The sequence below is a fragment of the Pelodiscus sinensis genome, chromosome 1, assembly GCF_049634645.1.
Source record: "Pelodiscus sinensis isolate JC-2024 chromosome 1, ASM4963464v1, whole genome shotgun sequence".
Lineage (NCBI taxonomy): Eukaryota > Metazoa > Chordata > Testudines > Trionychidae > Pelodiscus > Pelodiscus sinensis.
In genome coordinates, this window is record NC_134711.1 from 3,236,782 (window position 1) to 3,256,630 (window position 19,849).

General features: G+C 47.5%; 1 protein-coding gene across 2 annotated transcripts in view; it reads left to right on the top strand.

The window, feature by feature from the left end:
- Positions 1–19,849, top strand: part of TASOR2 (transcription activation suppressor family member 2) — a 90,096-nt gene that overhangs the window by 61,559 nt on the left and 8,688 nt on the right. For both annotated transcript variants that reach the window (XM_075925098.1, XM_025183209.2), the window contains exons 17-21: positions 381–918; positions 3,902–7,648; positions 12,736–12,861; positions 14,620–14,773; positions 15,512–15,617. In XM_075925098.1, the coding sequence (XP_075781213.1) occupies positions 381–918; positions 3,902–7,648; positions 12,736–12,861; positions 14,620–14,773; positions 15,512–15,617 (4,671 nt within the window). The remainder of the gene's footprint in view (positions 1–380; positions 919–3,901; positions 7,649–12,735; positions 12,862–14,619; positions 14,774–15,511; positions 15,618–19,849) is intronic.

The following is a 19,849-nucleotide window of genomic DNA, read 5'->3' on the forward strand; positions in this document are numbered from 1 at the left end:
ACTCCATGGGGGCTATGAAACTTACAAGGAAGCCAGTTTCTAGCTCCCCAGCCGGACTTCTGCCAGGTCTCTGCTCCAAGCCGGGCTGCCACCTGGTTTGGGCTGCAGACTGGACTCTGGGTGTGGAGCTCCCTGCCGAGGCCAGAAGCCCCGGAGAGCTTTCCCCCTGCTCCAGTGAACTGAAAGTCCAAAACAGAAGCCACTGATTTATGGCTACATTCCACCTTTTTTTCAGACAAGGAAAAACAAAAACAACCAGCCACTTAGTTTATAATTGAGACCTCTGCTAACAGCTCCCTCTATTTGAATCCATTGAGCTGATATGCATTAGTCTTGCACAACCAGCGACAGCAATTAAGTGCATTTATTTTTCCCCCCAGGCCTTGGGATCCAGATATGCCCGATGATGTGGAAGAAATGAAGCTTATTCTTCACATGTGGGTAGCTCTGTTTTACAGCAAACCAAGTAAATTCCTAAGAACTACGAGAAAGGTGGTAGAACACAGTAACCCCGAAAAGTATGTCTCGATAAACAGTAGTCTGGATGCTTTGGAATTGAGCGATGATTGCGAAAGCTCTTTTGAGCTAGAAAAGTGCCTTGCCGACTCTCAATCTGAGGCCAACCAGACTTCCAGCCAGACGGCGGATCCTTCGGAACTAAGCGATGACTGTGAAGGATCTTCTGGCTTGGAAAAAAGTCCTGTCGATTCCCAGTGCAATCAGATTTCCAGCAGTGTCCAAAGCACGGTGTCGTCTGCCTCTGAGAAGTTGCTTTCTTGTGATGAACCATCATCCACGAGTTGCATAAAGTCCTATAGAGACGCTGACTACGATGACACCAGCAGCCCTCCTTTGAAAGACGGGCCCCAGGAGGTTATTGTTGATGGATGTGTAGATATTGTCCATTCATTCAGTAAGGTAAGAGCCCGGATTACAGGGGGTGTAGCTATTTAGGAAATACGACAGCACTTGGAGGGTACATGGAGCCTTTGTAACAAACACCTGCCTCTAAGATCCATACTGAAGTAATGTAAAAACGGGGTGCAAGAGGGCCTTGTTTCCCACTCCAGCGTCCCTGGCTTCTTCTGCGGGGCCCATTGAAATGGGAACTGGGAGGAATTGAGTCTTTTGATGGAGAGGGAAGTAGCCAGATGATGAAAGGTCTAGAAGACATGAGCTATGAGGGAAGACTGAGGCTATGTCTACACTTGCGGCTTCTTGCGCAAGTACAGCCGTTCTTGCACAAGAATCTGCAGAGCGTCCACACTGCCCGCCCGCTCTTGCGCAAGTAAATTTACAGTACGGCATGGAAAGAGAGGGCTCCTTGCACAAGAGCTACGCTCTTTTTTGACAAGTGTAAGCCCTCTTGCGCAAGAGCTCTTGTGCAAGAGGGAAGTGTGGACGCTCAGCAGGGATTTCTTGCGCAAGAAAGCCCTATGGCTAAAATGGCCACCAGAGCTTTCTTGCGTAAGAAAGCGTCCACACTGCCATGGCAGTGTGGACATTTTCTTGCGTAAGAGTTCTTGCACAAGAACTCTTGCGCAAGATGTTCTTGCGCAAGAAGCCGCAAGTGTAGACATAGCCTGAAAGAATTGGGCTTGTTAGTTAGGAAAGGAGAAGACCGAGAGGGGATATTAGAGCAGCTTTCAAGTAGCTAAAAGAGTGTCACAAGGAGGAGGGAGAAAAATTGTTCTCCTTGGCCTCTGAGGATCGGACAAGAAGCAATGGGCTTAAACTGCAGCAAGGGAGGTTTAGGTTGGACATTAGGAAAAACTTCCTGTCAGGGTGGTGAAACACTGGAATAAATTGCCCAGGGAGGTTGTGGAATCTCCATCTCTGGAGATACTTAAGAGCAGGTTAGGCAGACACCTGTCAGGGATGGGCAATAATTTTAGACGGGGGGACCACTTCAGTAATTTTTGAAGTGGCCCCAGGCCGCCATAGAAGGGGTGGTGCCTCTGGCAAGAGGGGTGGGGCCAGGACACTTCCGTGCTCCCCGTCCCACAGACCCTGATTGGCGTGGGTGTGGGGGAGCATGTGAAGTCTTTGCCCCTTTCCCCCCTCCCCACACCTAGAGAAGACTGCCAGACATTCTGAACAGCTGCCGGTTCCCTCTGGGCACTTGCCCCCTTGCAGGGCAGTAGGAGCTAAGCGGGTGGATCTGGTCTGTGGACACCCTGCCACTTCCCTTCCCCATGGCCAATCGTGGGGAGGGGAGGAGCACGCAAAGTCGCATGTTAGTTACATATTACGGCACGTGCAGATTGGGCTTTAACGTGGTACTTCTTGTGCCCCCTTGGGCTCATTGACTGGTGGGATAATGGGCTCTTCAGGGGAGCGATTTCTAAAGCACACAAACATGGCGCATGCTAACTGGTCCATCTAGACCTGTGGTGGGCAACCCGGAGCCTGCATGGCCCCTGTCTGCCTCCCTCCCCTATGTGGCTATTCAAGCTCTGGGAAGGAGGGGGCAGAGCGGGGGCGGTGCACGAATCAGCAGATTCAGGGTGCTCCAAAAGTGCTGTGAGGGAGGGAGAGAAGTCAGCAGTACAGGGCTCCGGTGCCCTGGTGCGCGAGACAGGTGTGGGGGAGCGGGGCAGACAGGGGGTGCATGGACTGCAGGTTGCCCGTCACTGGAATCATGCAGCCCACTGAGACAAAGACAGCCCACTCATATGGCCCACTCAATAGTCTTGGTTAGGGATGTGACCAATTAGTTGACTAGTCGACGATCCGATAATTAGAAAGTCAACACGCTATTTGACTAGTCGTTTCCCCCCTCCTTGCTGCCTCTATCAGAAAAAGGCAGCGGGGGCGGGGAGGGAGGTTGAGGGGGTGCTTCAAAGCGGCAGCGCTGCGTGGAGGGCGGGGTCAGCTGGGAACTCCCCTGGTGACCCCGGGCTCCATGCGGCACTGCTGCTTTGAAACACCGCAGGGGCGCGGGGCCAACAGGGGCTGCTTGAGTCCCCCGCTGACCCCATGCTCCCCACAGCCCCTGAGGCTGTTGCTACACTTCAAAGGCAGAGGCGCCCTTGTCGACTAATCGAATAGTCGATGCAAATTGCATCGACTATTCGATTAGCCCATTCATTGATATTTTACATGCTTAGTCTTGGTTGCCCATCGCTGATCTAGACCCTACTGGTGCACTTTGACGTAGTGCTGGTTGAAACAATATACCATCAAAGCCCACCGGCAGGTACACAGATCAATTCACGTACAGCACATTAGTGTGCTTTTACAGATCTCTTCCCTGGAGAGCCCATCACCTCCCCAGGTAAACAAGCCCCACACGGACAAGCCCTCAGATGAGCATGACCAGTGTTGATTTCTTTATTACTTGTACTGTGATAGTGCCCAGAGGCTATAATTAGGGTCAGGAAATTGTGTTCTTCCTTGTACAAATATCAGAGGTAGTTCCAGGCTCTAAAGAACTTGCAGTCTAATTCAAGGCAAGACACAGTAAGCGAGGGTAAAATCGGAAAGGGAAGACAAAGGTAGTAGAGATGAGAGCGTGAGGTTAGATTCGCTGTGCGCGCCATGATTTGGTTTCAAGGCAGTTTTAAAAAAAAAAATAAGATACAAATAAACAAAACAGAAAATGAGGGGTTCCTACCTGGCATCTCCCTAGCTGCTGTTAGCTGCCAGTATCCCATAAGTATCACAGAAGCAGATCTTGAGGAGGAATTGGAAGGATGGAGGACATGAAATGGGCTCACTTGTCTATTTTGAGGACAGAATTTGGCAGTCAAATACTTGGGATGTGAATTTAAATTCATTTTCCTAGGTTTGTACTAACAGGTTGACTCATGAAAGGTTGAGGATTAAAAAAGTTGCAGAGATCTTTTGTTTCCGACATTCGTCTCTCTCAATAGCTACGTGTTGAAATTTCTAATTTCAGGTCGATGAAGAGGACAGTGAAAGAGAGGAATTGCCGGAGCCTGTAATTTCTATCAGTAGCTCTGCCTACGACCCTTCTGGTAAACCCAACAATACAAAGATAAGACCTGAAGAACTTTCCTTTGATGTCTCAGAGGAAACATGTCATGCTCTTGATTTAAGTAAAGTTTCACAGAGCAAGACTGCATTTTCCCAGATTGGATTTCCGAAGAAGCAGGAAGATGAACAGCCTGTGATTATTAACGATGGTACTGTCATTCCCGAGGAAAGAAAGGGATTGGACAACATGACTCTCTCTCCAGAGCATAAAGCCAGTTGTCATGCTGATGGGGAGGAATCACTACGTCTTTGTGAAGCGGTACAGTTAGAAGTGAATACAAAGAGCACAAAACAGGATAGCCCCTGTGGAAAAGAGAGTGAATCATATGATCCATTAGAAAATCAAGGAGGAGAGGAGGAGGAGGAGGAGGAAAAAGAGAATGAGGAGGAGGATTTTGATTATGAAGGTATAAATGTAGAACCTATTGATTTAGCACTTTCTGAAAGCAATGATGCTGATCTGGAACATGAAGATATGGACCAAGAGCCAACCAGTTTAGAACTGCTCAAGGAAACTTGCCTACCTGAAGAGAGCAAAGCAACCAGTCCTGTGGACTCAGAGGAACCCTTTGATAGCATGTTAACTCTAACATTATCACCTGGTTCAAGTCCTGCCAACGAAGTACCTTCTGATGAAATCACACCGTCTCCAGACTCACTTCCAGAGAACCCAGAGGTCACTGACAAATCAGCTGCAGAAACTCATGATGCAGATTTGGAACAAGAAGATACAGATCTGGATCCAATCACTTTAGTATTTCCTACAGAAACTTGCCTCTCCGAAGAAAGCAATGCAACCAGTCCAGTTGACTTGAAGCCACCCTCTGATTGTGAATTAACTTTATCACCTGGGGCAAGTCCTGTCCGGGAAGTACCTTCTGATGAAATCACACCGTCTGCAGATGCGCTTCCAGAGAACCAAGAGGCCATTGTCCAACCAGCTGAAGAAATGAAGTCCTTGGCACAAAGTGACTCCGTAGAAGACAGCCATGTTTCTCAGGAAGACCAAGGAACTGGTTCTGCTGATGACACTTCTCTGAGGATTGAAGAATCAGATCAAGTGCAAAGCCATACAGCGCCCCAAGGAGAGCAAACAAGCTCTTCTACTGACACGGTAGAGCTGCTGACCAAAGCTGCAGGAGCAAACGAAATCCCGTGCTTAGTCTTTGAAAATACTCAATTGGAAGCGAACTGTGCGGCTGAGAAGAGCTGTGACAATTTTCAGATTACCGGCGTCTGTTCTTTTGCTAAAAAGTCACCATGTAATGATGAGTTAAACCAGGTAACTATGGTCACGACACACGAAGAAGATGAAACCTCTCTTTGCCAATTGGTAACACCAGCTTGTACCTTATCAATGGATAATGAAAAATCTTTCGCTAACGAACATTTGGACTTGAAACAGATGAACTGGGTAAACCATCAGTATCCGCACAGTCCTGTTTTGAGTGAGGAAGAGACAAGTCCAGCTGATAAGCCCACGCATGCTGACCCAGGAGGGCTAGTTGGTACTCCTTTTCAGGAACATAGCCAGCCTATTAGCAGAGAGACTGAACCACACAGAAGTACATTAGAGCCAAATGAGCACGATCCGGCGCTTTGCAAAAATACAAATTCTGACCACACTGATCAAAGAGATGAATTGAAAGTACATGCCATCTCTGAGGGTCAAACAGCCTTGTCTGCTGGGGATGGTTCCTCAAGTTCTTGTGATACCGAGCAACCAAAGAAAGACAAATGTCTAGAACGTGAAATCTCTGTCGTCAAAATGGCAGATTTACTGGAGAGCGAGGAAGAGATTTCTCCTGCGAACAAACCCGCCAACCCGGAACTGTTGACGGATGTTGCTTTTCAGCCACATTGTATCCCCATCAGCACAGAGGCAGAGGTGCAAAAAAATGCATTAAAGCAAAGTGAGGAGGATTCCGATTTTTCCAGAAGTATGAATTCTGCCCACGCGGATCAACTAGAGGTGATGGAGGTAGCATCTTCTGCTGCGGAAGACGAGGCAGGTTCCTGTTACACAGAACAGGCAAAACCAGATATGTGTTTAGAACAGGACATCCCTGCCAGTAAAGTAGCAGACTTACCAGAGACGGATGACAAAGAGCCCACGTCCTGTGAGGAATTTGATCCAGGAAGCACTAGCCCTGCTGCGAGCACTGGGTCTATCCCAGAAGAAGAGGAGGAACAGTTCACACAAGCATGCGACCGGAGCTCAGTTTATGAACTCACAGAACGGCAGAGTGATTATAAGACAGAAGACTCTAATATGTTTGTTGATTTGCATCAAACTGATGCATCGGGCACTAGGGAAGAAATTCATGTTTCCTCTCTTGGCATGCCTACAGCATCATGTGTACACGCAGACTCTAGAGAGGCTCTAGAACTTAGTGATACTGACAGTATTTTGAAGGAACATTTGCCCAACCTAGGTACACCATTCCCTCACCACGATAGAGGTGGACATTTGACCTTTGAAAATTTATCCTATGAGTCTTTTTCTGGAGACTCTGAGCAGGAGTACTTTGGAGAGATTACACATCCCACAGCTAAATGTCAGGGGTCTTGGAGCACAAGAGCCATTGATGTGATCCATGCAACAACCACCACCAGGACTAATTACGATTGGTCGTGTATACGCTCAGAATACGAAAACAGTAAGCGTGGTGAGTGGGGCGCCAAAAGATTTTCCCTTGTAGAGTCAGGTTGGTGTGTGGGGTTTAGGGATGATGATAGATACGTGCCACCTTTTGTCAATATTAAAGACGATCAGGGCACCCCACGGGATTATAGAAACTTTACTGTTACCAAAAAACACAAAGACAAAACTAGAAGGTTACACTCTTCAAAGAGGCCTGGCCATTCTGTGGAACGCTCTGATTTAATAAGCTCCTTGACTAGGACCTGGAAGGTTATCGATGATCTTACCCAGAACACTTTAGACATGGAATGTCTGCGCTTCAGTTATAAGCTAAAACAAGTAATAAAGAGCCAGAAATCACGACTTTCTACCTCCAGCAGTATCTTTCCAAACAAGTTTTCTCCCCAGCTAACGGCTGAGACTTTGCCCCTGAGAGAGGCCCCTGACATATCTAGTCTAAATGCACCATCCAGGAGTAGGAGCCCCCTTTTGGTAACGGTGGTGCGTTCGGATACAAGGCAGCATGGTCCCCGTTGGCACCCAAGAGGCGACAGCTACGCGGGTTTTGCTGAGCCTCCGCCCTGCGTCCCATGGCGGGATACATTTCGCAACGAACGCAGCGCTGCCAGAGTCAAAAGGCAGGGCCATGACTATGCTCTTCCTTTGCACCTCAGTAAATTAAAATATGACGATAAGCTAAAAGAATCCCGGGGGGATATTTCGGTCATTCTGAACGAATATGCCGAGTTCCCCAGCGCGATGCTGAACAGTGTACATGCGGGTAACAAAGGAAGAGGTCCGAGCACTACCTCAGAGGAGCCTGCTGGCAAAAGGAAAAAATGTACCTCTTTCCCCAAACGAACCACCTCCTATGAGCACATGATCAGTGATCTATGCAACACTCTACACTACCGACTGAAAAGTGTTGTGAAAGAGGCCTGCAAAAATGCTTGTATGTTCTACCTAGTGGAAACAGAAGAGGATCCTTTCTTTGTGAGAATGAAGGTAAGGCGGCAACTTCTAAATCTTCCTCATTTGGTTAAGATCATGAGTGAATTTAGTGTGTCTTGTACTGTTATGGAGATATATCAATCTCATAGAGCTGGAAGGGACCTTGAGAGGTCATTGAGTCTAGTCCCCTGCCCTCATAGCAGGACCAAATACCATCCCCCACAGATTTGCCTGAGATCCCTCAATGGTCCTTTCAAGGATTGAACTCACAAGCCTGGGTTTAGCAAGCAAGCGTGCAAACCACTGAGCTATCCCTCTCCTCTGTTGATCTGGTACCACTGGCTGGAGCCAGGTACAGTGCAGGAGGTCTCTGTGCAAGCTTCCGCCAACAGTTTGGCTAATGCCGACTTGTAGTATCCGCCTGCCGTGTCAGTCCTAGGGGCTGGTCCCCCGACGGGAGCGAGGAAGAATGGAGGCACCTGCACCCATGGTTCCCAGCTGCTGCTGTGCAGCGCACTCCAGGCAGCGCTGAGGATGGGCTGCCCCAGCTCCACCCCTTCTGTGCAAAGCCCCGCCCCTTCTGCCTGAGGCTCTGCCCCTTCCAGGAGCATAGAGCCAGCTCCTCCCCTCGCCCACGGTCGGCCTTCCTGCCAAGAGAGTTTCAATCTGGATCAGTAACACCCCATTTTGGCTCTCTAGAGCCATAATTCAAACCAAAATATGCGAACCCATGCGGTAGTTTTGTGATGCATAAACTAGAGGGAACTAGGATCAGCAGTAATTGATTCATTTTCATTTGAGACCAAAGAAAAGATGGAAACTTCCCGCATTAAAGGCTAATCTGGCACCTCCGATTTTTTTCTGTTCATAACGGTAAGAAAATTGGCAAACCACACAATGAGCTATCCACAGCGTGCCAGATGGCTAAGGGTTGAGTTTGGAAGACTGCACTGGAGCAGCAGTTTTTGTATACCTCATCATTTTTTTACAAAAATATGTATGCAAGGAAGTATGTTAAGGCAGCATTTGCTTCATCTTCATGGTTCTCCACAGATTAAGAATGGTTCTGGCTCCTTGCTTGTTCCAGAGTCGCAGGTATCTCCTCTGGCTTGAAATGCCTTTTTTTTGTCCGCATTTGGCACAATGACGACCATCTGTTTCAGATTTAGGTCTTGCTTACTTGCTCCGGTGACATGGTTCATCCAAACAGGGCCATGCTCACATTTCAGGTGGGGCAAATTATAGTGGCCAACTATTTCGGGTGGTTAGTCACAGAGAACCCAATGTGCTCTGGTGTCTTCTGTTTGGTTTTGATCGCAGTTCAAGATGCTGATGATGCTTTTGAAAAACCATTTCCAGGTTTGATGCCTGTTTAATCTGAGAAACCGGCTTTTCTCATTGCACCTGATTGTGACAGCCGAGTTTAGCCAAGAGTCCAAGCATTTTGGATAGCTGTGTGCTACTGGAAGATGCTTTTCAGTGGAGGGCGTTGACACTGGAATTTGTTTCAGCTGCATTGGCAGTAGCATTGGTGGAGAGCTAGTGTAGACAGACACTAGCATCTTTACTACAGGTTGAACCTCTCTAGTCCAGAACTCTCTGGTCCGGCAACATCCGTCATCCAGAATAATTTTAGTTAGCTGGATGTCCACTTTTCATGGCTTTGGCCAAGTTCCCCGCGGTCCCATGAAGTTTGTTGACAGCCACCAGTCCTGGCTTTCAGTGTCCTGTGCTGTTATGTAGCTCTTCTTCTTAAACCCTTGTTTCTGAGTGGAGCATAAGTCGTCTACAAGTCTCCTCCACTTCACTCTGTCTTGAGACAAAATGTCTAGCTGACTCCAGGAGTACCCCAGTTGTTGTCCTTCAATCTCAGTAGATCTTCTCCACGTTGTCCAAGGTCTTCCTCTTTTGCGTTTTCCTTGCAGGTTCCATGGGAGACCTTGATGGGCTGTGCTGGATGATGGTTTTCTGAGAGTGTGGCCTAGCCATCCCCACTTTCTTCTCTTGATTTGAACGCCAAGTGGGTCTTGTCCTGCTCTGTTCCAAAGCACCTCATTTGTGACAAAGTCCTGCCATTTGATGTGAAGGATTTACCTCCGACATTTGTTTAGGAATGTCTGTAGCTTGTGATTTGAAGACTTTTTAGTATGCCAGGTCTTGCATCCATACACGAGCGCCCTCTTCACATTTGTGTTAAAAAATCGCAGTTTCGTCTTTGCATGTATTATTTGTGAGCTCCATATGGGACAAAGAGACTTGAACGCAACTGTTGCTTTCCCTATCCGAGCACTGATCTCCTTGTCTGTTCCTCCGTCTCTGCCCGTAATACTCCCCAAGTCGATGAATTGCTCCGCATCTTCCAGGTCATCCCCTCCCAGTTATTTAGCTCTCATTTATCCCTAAATGTGCTCCCAACAGCCAAGTAAGCAGTGGAAGTGTTGGTAACGCTGCTAGACAATATTGACCTCCCGTAGTCCAGAAAATTCTCTGGTTCAGAATCGGTCAGATCCCGAGAGTCCCAGACTAGAGAGGTTCAACCTGTTCTATAGGGCTACATCTACACTGCCCTCTCTTGCGCAAAAAAATATGCAAATGAGGTGAAGTGTGGAATATCACTGCACCTCATTTGCATAATTAATGAGTCTCTGTTTTTGCGCGAGAGGCTTTTACACAAAAAGGAACCATCTACGCTTTTTTTCCGGAAGAACGGCTCTTGCGCAAGAGGGGGGGTTTTGCACAAAAAGGAGCAGCGTAGATGGCTCCTTTTTGTGCAGAAGCCTCTTGCGCAAAAACAGAGCCTCATTAATGATGCAAATGAGGCACAGCGATATTCCCCGGTTTGCCTCATTTGCATATTTGTTTGCGCAAGAGAGGGCAGTGTATACGTAGCCCGGTTGTCCACACCAGCTCTGAGCTGGTCTAGAAAACAGGGTGGTAAAACCAGTGAGATGTGCTAGTGCCTTCTCTACAGTCACCACCGGTGTGCCTTTTCTGACAAAAAAATGCCCTTTTCACCAAAACAAAATTTTCCATAAGAAATTTTAGTTTTGCAGGAAGGGGGAAAAAAGACTTTTCCATTGAAAAAAAATCAGAAGAATGGCTTCTCCACTCCCTGCCTGCAAGGCTGTGGTCCAGTTCCCGTTCGGTCAGTGAATCTCACAAAACCTTTCCTAGAGGGGTGTCCGGCTATGTTTGAGGCTTCCTCTTGGATGGGCAGGTTGGAAGGCTCTGCCAATTTCAGAAAGGTAATTGACAAGCCTCTTACAGTCAGGCAGCCAGGAAGCGAAAACATTCTATTTCAGGAGCCCCGAAGAGATTTTTTTTCCTGAAAACCCTTCCCATGCAAAATGTTGCATTTTTTGGCCTTTTGCCCCAGTGTGGGATAAAAGAAAAAATTTGAACGTGCAACATTTTGTGTTTTTTTTCCAGCCAACTCTAGTAGACACTGCCTTAGTCTGACAGAACCGTTGCCTACTTTAATAGGTAGCAGGTTTAAAACAAAAGGAAGTTTTTCTTCACACAGTGCACAGTCAATCTGTGGAACTCCTTGCCAGAGGATGTTGTGAAGGCTGGGACTTTAACAGGGTTCAAAAAGAACTAGCTAAATTCATGGATGTTAGGTCCATCCATACTTATTAGCCAGAATGAGTAAGAATGGTGTCCCTAGCATTCCTGGTTCTGTTCACTCCTTCTGGGGCTCCTGGCATTGGTCACTGTGGGCAGACAGGATGCTGGGCTAGGTGGACCTTTGGTCTGACCCCGTACGGCCGTTCTTATGTTCTTATATACTTCCAGGGTGTGGTGAGAAAATGCTTTTCTGTGTAGTTGATTGGGTGTATTTTTTTTAACCGCAATTCTGGGGTTGAGTTTGTCTATCAAGGGAACTTTAAAAAATGTAAAATTAAATCAGCGAGAATGCTTTTGCAGTACTGGGTCATCTACTCTCTGAACTGTGGCTATCAGCCACACCTCGCTGAGAGCACATATAATTACACTTCGAGATGTGTTCCTCTCCCAGGGTATCTAAGAGCGTGGAAATAGATTTTTGCTGTGCAGCGGAGCAGAGATGCGGTAGGTGCTGGCTAGTCTAAAGCACCCCTCACTGCACACCGGCTGGCACAGGGAGAGTCCACGGCAAACTGCTTGCCCTTTTTCTTACTCTTTCTTTTCTGGGGTGGGGTTTGAGTAAGTGGCACATTTATTTTGAAAGCCTTGTGTTGATATTTAGAGTTGAATGCTCAGCTTTAGATGCTTTGAGAAACAAAACAGAAATGCCCCTGAGGCATGTTGGGAAAATAGTCACCTCTCTCCCACTCAGACTGCTCCGCTCGTGAAACAACCCTGGAATACACAAGGTCAAACTGCATATTCGTTGGTTTGCAGAACCAGGGAGAAAAACCCATCTGATAATAGCAGGATTTATTGCTGGGCTTTAGCACTTCAAGGGTCCAGATAGGGATGTAAAGTCCCGTTTAACTGGTTATCCTAGGGATGGGCAATAATTTTTACAGGGGGGACACAATGAATTTTATACATGGTCATGGGCCAGCTCCACCCCCCGAAGGGGCGGAGACTGAGGCAGAAGAGGTGGGGCCGGGAACTAGCCTTCCCCCAGAGTTGCCTGGGCCAGATGCTTTGAATTAAAATCCCAGGAAAGTTGCCTGGCTGCGTAGCTCCACAACTGGGAGCCGGGAGCTGTTTAAATAGGATCCTGGCTGCCTGAACCACCGCCGGGAAATTCGGCGGCATGGGCAGCAGGATATGAATAGAAAGCATCCGCAGGCCGGATTCAAGTGTTAGGTGGGCTGGATCCGGCCCCCGGGCCGCATCTAACCCAGCTCTGGGTTAACCAGTTAAACATGAACGGTGGTGGGCCCCGCGGGGCTGGTGCAGCCCCCTGCCTGTGGCAAACGGGGAACTGCTCCAGCCCCTACTAGTTAACCAGAACCGGTAAGCTTCACCTGGTGAAAATGAGGCTTACCAGTTAACCGGTTAACCATTCACATCCCTAGGTCTAAATCGCCAGGTGCAGATAAATCATCACATTCGTACTCAGCTGGGAATCGTATTAAGAGCCTGTTTTGTTAAAGCGCTGGCCATCCAAACACTGACTTTGTTCCAATGACGTCTTTGTGTTTCAGAGTTTACTGAAGAAGGGCGGCCACACGGAAATCGAGCCTCTGAATTTCTGTAAAACACAACACCCAGAGACAGACCGACTGCTTGTGATTATTAGAAACGAGGACATCTCTGTGCATATTCACAAGGTAGGTGCAGAAGCACCTTTCTTGTGCCAAAACTGGAAACACCGTTGCTGACTGCCACGCCCTGTTGTTAAATAGGTTCCAAATGAGACGCCTGGCCAGGGTTTCAGCTGTAATGGCATCCCTGTGGCTGTTGCCATTTAAAGCTAACCTAATCCTTATGCCGTGTGCATGGGGAAGGAGTTGTAAAAACACCCAGGAGCAAAGAGCCCGTTTCTTTCACGGCCATTGTTCCACGTTCGAGCTCAGACTAGCTGGCGACCTCAGAAGCCATTCCAGAGCAGGCAGGGCACCAGGCTGTCTGGGCTGCCTTGTTTAAGCAAGGTTAGCTTTTCCAGAGCTGCACAGCAAACCAGTCTACACTTGGAAACTAACACATGACCAGAGAGTATTTATCAAAACACCCTTCCTGTCCGTAGCTCTAGCTAGCGACATATTGGGGTGCATTATTAGAAGCACTGCCAGCCGACCTAGGAAAGTGATTATTCCTCTTTAGTCAGCACTGGTGCGGCCACATCTGGAGTAGCATCCAATTCTGGGGCCCCCATTACAGCAAGGATGTGGATGCATTTGGAGAAAGTTCAGCAGAGGGCAACAAAAATGCTTAGGGGGCTGGAGCACATGACTCACAAGAAGAGGCTGAGGGAGTTGGACTTACTCTACAGAAGTGAAGAGTGAGGGGGGATTTGATAGCAGCCTTCAACTCCCTGAAGGGGGTTCCAAAGAGGATGGAGAGAGGCTGATGTCAGGGGTGGCAGACGGCAGAACAAGGAGCAATGGGCTCAAGTTGCAGTGGGGGAGGTCTAGGTTGGATATTAGGAAAAACTATTTCACTAGATGGGTGGGGAAGCCCTGGGATGGGTTCCCTAGGGAGGGGGTGGAATCTCCATCCCTAGAGGTTTTTAAGTCTCGGCTTGACCAAGCCCTGGCTGGGATGATTGAGTTGGGGTTGGTCCTGCCTTGGGCAGGGGGCTGCATTTGGGGACTCCTGAGGTCTCTTCCAGCCCCCGGGTTCTGTGCGTCTCAGCCCTTTGTAACCTGCGTCTTTCCAGACGCACTCGAGTTCACTGTAGCCCATGAGCCGGTTTTGATCACTCTGCCTGCTCTCGTGTCTACACAGCACGCTAGGCCCAGGACTGTGGGCTCACTGTTCCCAAGGCCTTGCTTAGGCCTCCACCCTGCATTGCAAACCTGTGTTGAAAAGGGCTGGCCCCGGGTCCCAGGACCGAGCTGACTGTCTGACTCCAGTCTGTGCCTTGGCCTGCATCCACTCTGCAAGATGATAGAACCTGGACTGAGTCACAGCAAGATGTGGGCCCATGCCCTTAGCAGGGCCCTAGGACAGGGTCCTGAGTTCTGGCCTGCATCAGACTCCCGACTGGCTTGTGTCTGTGGGCAAAAGGTCTTGGGCTCAGACCCGAGTCAGAACCTGGGCTTAGCGTGCAGTGGAGACAAACCCATCGTCCTTGAATTGCTGCCAGAAGCCGCCAGCACTCTGGGAACAGGGTGGTGTCCTCAGCCCTGCCACTAGGAGTGGGAAATACCTCCTCACTGCACCAGGGATCACTGAGTCCTTGGAGGCGCTGTGCTGTGGAGACTGGGGGGTGGGATGCAGAAAACAGGAGGACATGGGCAGCTTCCCCAAGGTACCAGCAGGGACACAGGATCTCCTGGAAGAAGAAAGAACGTGGCGATGTGGTGAGAAGTCTAACGGGTGAAAAGCTGCGTGCTGTACCCGAGGAATGCTTTTGCCTTTAACAGATCCCTTCCCTGCTGAGATTAAAGCACTGTCCAAACGTAACGTTTGCCGGAGTGGACAGCCCCGAGGACGTAACGGATCAGACGTACCAGGAGCTGTTTCGCATGGGGGGGTTTGTGGTCTCTGATGACGAAGTGTTGGAAACGGTAACGTTAGGTGAGTCTAATTGCGCCCACAGCCCTTATACGCATGAAAATCGCTCTTCTTTGATGCAGGAGGGTGGTCGTTACGGCACTGTAATCAGTCATTGGAAGCCTGTGCGCTATCTAGGGCGTTTTATGGCTCTGGAAGGCCTGGGCATTGTTAGGTGCAGAAGTTACTGCTGATAGTCCCAAAGTCAATTAGGATGGAGCATTTTCCTGAGGAAGAGACAAGTTGCTAGAGGTTTTTTCATTCTAGTTACTGAACGTAAGGCTTGCAAAAGGCATCTGTTTGACTTCCCTCTGCCCACAAAATGGGCTTTCCTTAACCCTGGCAACAAAAGATCATCCCTCAGGCTAATAAGGTAGTGCAATGTCCATGGTCCTGCAGGGGAGACCGATGTACGTCAGCTCACGCCGATGACAGGGTAGCGTTTTGTGGTGTGAACCTCCGTTTGCTAGAAACTAGGTGGAGATTCCCACTCATTGATTTCCCATAGGCCAAACGACAGTGGTTAGTAACATCTTTTGGCTGATACCAACCTTCTCTGGATTCACTGGTGAACTGGAAGTGAAAGATGCATCTGTTTTGATAACCCCTGAAAATAGTGCAAAACCCAGCTCAGCTTTTTGGCCTTCAGCTTGCTCATTAAGAACATGAGAATGCACCGCTTGGAGGCAGCAATGCTTAGACTTCTGGTTTGCCGGACCCGACTTGAGTCTGACTCCATCCTGAAATGTTCCATTCCCGCAGGTCAGCTGAAGGAAATTGCTAAAACGTTGGAAAAGCTGAACAGTTACGGAAGGTGGAAATGGCTGCTGCATTACAAAGAAAGTAAAAAACTAAAAGAAGACACAAGGTAACAGCAGGGATTTGTCAAGCACAAACCATGTCAAATCCCCTGACAGTTTTCTTTCACAAAGTAGCAAGCCTTGTGGATAGGGGGAACGCAGTAGTTGTGGTAGTTCTAGACTTTAGTAAGACTTTTGATACAGTCTCGCATGAACTTCTCATTTATAAACTAGGGAAATACAACTTAGATGGGGTTACTATAACATGGGTGATGAACTGTTTGGAAAACCATTCCCAGAGAGTTGTTATCAGTGGTTCTCAGTCAAGATGGAAAGACAGATCACGAAGGGTCCTGCAGGGAGGAATTAGTTCTGGCTCCAGTTCTGGTTAGTATTTTTCTCCATCATTAAATAATAGCAAAGAGAGCACACTTGTAAAGTTTGCAGATGATACCAAGCTGGGAGGAGTTGCTTTGGAGGATAGGATTGAAATTCAGAATGATCTGGACAAACTGGAGAAATGGTCTGAGGTAAATAGGATGAAATTCAATAAGGACAAAAATGTGAAGTGCTCCGCTTAGGAAGGAACAATCCGTTTCACACATTCAGAATGGGAAGGGATTGTCTAGAAAGGAGTCCTGCAGAAGGCGATCTAGGGGTTAGATACATAGGAGTCAACAGTGGGGGACTGTTTGCTTTTTTTGCATCATTTTGGGATGTATTAGGAGTGTTGTGAGCAAGACACGAGAAGTCATTCTGCTCTACTCTGGACTGATTAGGCCTCAAGTGCAATATTGTGTCCCGTTGGGGGTACCACATTTCAGGAAAGATGGGGACAAATTGGAGAAGGGTAACAGAAATGGTTAAGGGTCTAGAAAACATGACCTATGAGGGAAGATTGAACATATTGGCTGTGTCTAGACTGCATCCCATTTCTGTAAAAGGGATGCAAATTAGACACATCGCAATTGCAAATAAAGTGGGGATTTAAATCCCCCCTGCTTCATTTGCATAAACATGGCTGCCACTTTTTGCCGGCTCGGAGCTTTGCTGGAAAAAAGCATCAGTCTAGACGTGGAACTTTCGGAAAATAAAGCCTTTTCCAAAAGATCCCTTATTCCTCTTAAAATAAGGAATAAGGGATCTTTCGGAAAAGGCTTTATTTTCCGAAAGATCTGCGTCTAGACTGGTGCTTTTTTCCGGCAAAGTTCCGAGCCGGAAAAACGCGGCAGCCATGTTTATGCAAATGAAGTGGGGGGATTTAAATCCCCACTTCATTTGCAATTGCGATGTGTCTCATTTGCATCCCTTTTACGGAAAAGGGATGCAGTCTAGACACAGCCATTGGGTTTGTTTAGTCTGGAAAAGAGAAGACAGAGAGGACATGATAATAGTTTTCAAGTACATAAAAGGCTGGTACAAGGAACTGAGAAGTACAGTACAAGCTGTGTTATCCAGCATTTTAATATCCAGAAAACTCAGTTAACCAACGTCTGTCATAGAGCAATACCATTCCTCCTTCAGTTAATTGGAAACATTCCGATAGCCATCCGACATCATTTTTCAACATTTTCCAACGGTTGCAGAACGGTTTGTAAACTTGTGGCAGTAAAGTTTGTTTATGGCGTGCTTCTGCCCCGATACCATTATTGGATATTATCCTACCCATCCTGCAACTATGGCGAGCGTACGGTGAAAAATTCATGGACCATTGGTGTAAAAGTTCAAATAACAGCACATTAGATTAACCGGCAACTCCCGTTCCCTATGAATGCCAAATAACAAAGTTTGTACTATAAATTGTTCTCCTTAACTTTGGCGGATAGGACAAGAAGCAATGGGCTTAAACTGCAGCAAGGGAGGTTTAGGTTGGACATTAGGAAAAAGTTTCTAACTGTCAGGGTGGTGAAACACTGGAATAAATTGTCCAGGGAGGTTGTGGAATCTCCATCTGTGGAGATATTTAAGAGCAAGTTAAATATGCGTCAGGGTGATCTAGACCAGTATTTCTCAACCTTTTTTTTTATAAAGTACCCCTTTTCCAAAATATGTGTGTGTGTGTATATATATATATATCTCCCTAGTACCTAGTTTTCAGACACACAACATTTTTTTCTACCATTGCAACACATTTGTTTAAACAACTTACTTGTAGCTGGGTAGGCAATGAAATTTTGGGGCATAAAAAGTACAAAAATAATCAAGTGCTGTAAAACAGAAATTCAGTTTTCTCCAAATTTCAGTTGTGTTGACGTACCGCCCCAGACTTTGCTCACGTACGCCTAAGGGCACCCGTACCACTAGTGGAGAAACACTGATCTAGCCAGTACTCACTCTGCCATTAGAGCCTTGCAAATCCATGGATATCTGCTTTATAGCCACAAGTGCGGCTCTGGATATCCGCGGCTCCCTTTTGCTGATACTGATGCACATTTTGTATCGAGATCCCTGCAGATTTGTGGAGATCTGCTCTATATTCGCGGGGATCCTCATCTATGGAAACAAATTTTGTAGCCACACTGGGTTCTACCTGCCCTGAGATCCCTTACTTTAAGATTCTAAAGTAATGACAACACTGCTGCGATGCGGACTACAGGGGTGTGATTTCTAGAGCACCCTAACACAGTGTTTCTTAAAGTGTGTTTCGTGGCACACCGGTGTGCCATGAGGCAGTTGGGGGTGTGCCGCGGAGAACAACAGAGTTCAAAATGGCTGAGGGGCAGGCAACCTTTTTTTCCTCTCAATAACTCCCCCCCCAACCCTTTTTTTTTCTCAACAAAAAAACCCCTGGTGTTCCTCATTTAAAAAAAAATTATTGTTTGGTGTTCCTCAGTCTTAAAAAGTTTAAGAAATACTGCTCTAACAGGTTGCACTTGTAGACCCTGCCGGCATGAACTACAAGCTTCCTCATTTGTCTTGACAGCTCTAATTCAAAAAAGATTGCATAATGCATCAATTAAGACCACGCCAGCGGGATCTATGGAGAAGTCTGAGCACAACATGTCAGAGTGTTCTAGAATTACACCCCCAGAGTCCGCACGGTAGCACCTGGTAGACCGGGCCCCAATCTGATTCATTTAGCTTCCAGCCCTTCTTTGTACCTTTTAGTAGCTGTGTTTAAGTAATACACCCTGTCATCGCAGTCTTCATTGAGTCCGGTTTGGACCGAGAAGGATGTCTGCTTTGAATCCATGGGGAGCCTCAGTTACGGATATGGATATCCGCAGATCGGTTTTGCCGTTGCAGATACAAATAAGCATCGGACATTTTGTCTTGGTCCTTTACTGGGATGAGCCGAGAGTTATACGTTCTGCTCATGGTGCGTCTTGTTTCCGTGAGCAATGTTTTGTTCGACAAGGCCCTGCTCCAGGACGTTTATAAGTAAGATTTTAAAACCAGACTGTAAATCAAGTAGAAATTAAAAAATCGTCTGTTATAAGCTCAGCATACACCCAAAGCGGCAGCGCTCGCGTTGATGTCCCCTTTATGGTTTGCTGCTCTTGGGTTGTGCTGCTGGTTTGTTGTGCGACGTGGGGCTTGATGACAGACAACTCGTTAGCAGAACCCTGAGTAGATCGCCCTGTCTTCTCCTCGTCTCCGGAACGCGTCTTTCATCTGCTGCCAGTGGGGAATCTGGGAAGAGGCCTCATTGTGTGAAACCATACATAATATTACACACAATGGGAGGAAAAGAGCTGCTGCTTGCAAAGTCAAATGCTCCGGAATTAGAAAAAGACAGAATCAGGCTACGTCTAGACAGCGTGCTCTTTCGGGGAACCAGAAGTATCCCGAAATAATGATTCCGCGTCTTTAAACGCATCCGTTATTTCTAAATAGATTTTGAAATCACGGGCATGCACTGCTGGCGTCCCTGTAACCCTCGTTCCATGAGGGTTAAGGGACATTTCGGAATAGCGCTTTATTTCGAAATTTGGTTGAAATAAGATACGCAATGTGTGTAGCTCAAATTGCGTCTCTTATTTCGCCCTACAGATGCAGTGTAGGAAGTTTTTCTTCACTCAGCCTCCAGTCAACCTGTGGAACTCCTTGCCAGAGGATGTGATTGAAGACTAGGACTTCAACAGGGTTCAAAAAAGAGCTAGATAGATTCATGAAGGTTAGGTACATCAATGGCTATTAGCCAGGATGGGCAGGAATGGTGTGCCTGGCCTCTGGAGGTGGATGACAGGAGAGGGATCATGTGAGGATTCCTTGTTCTGTTCACTCCTTTTGGGGCACCTGGCGTTGGTCACTGTGGGCAGACAGGACACTTGCCTAGATGCACCTTTGGTCTGACCCA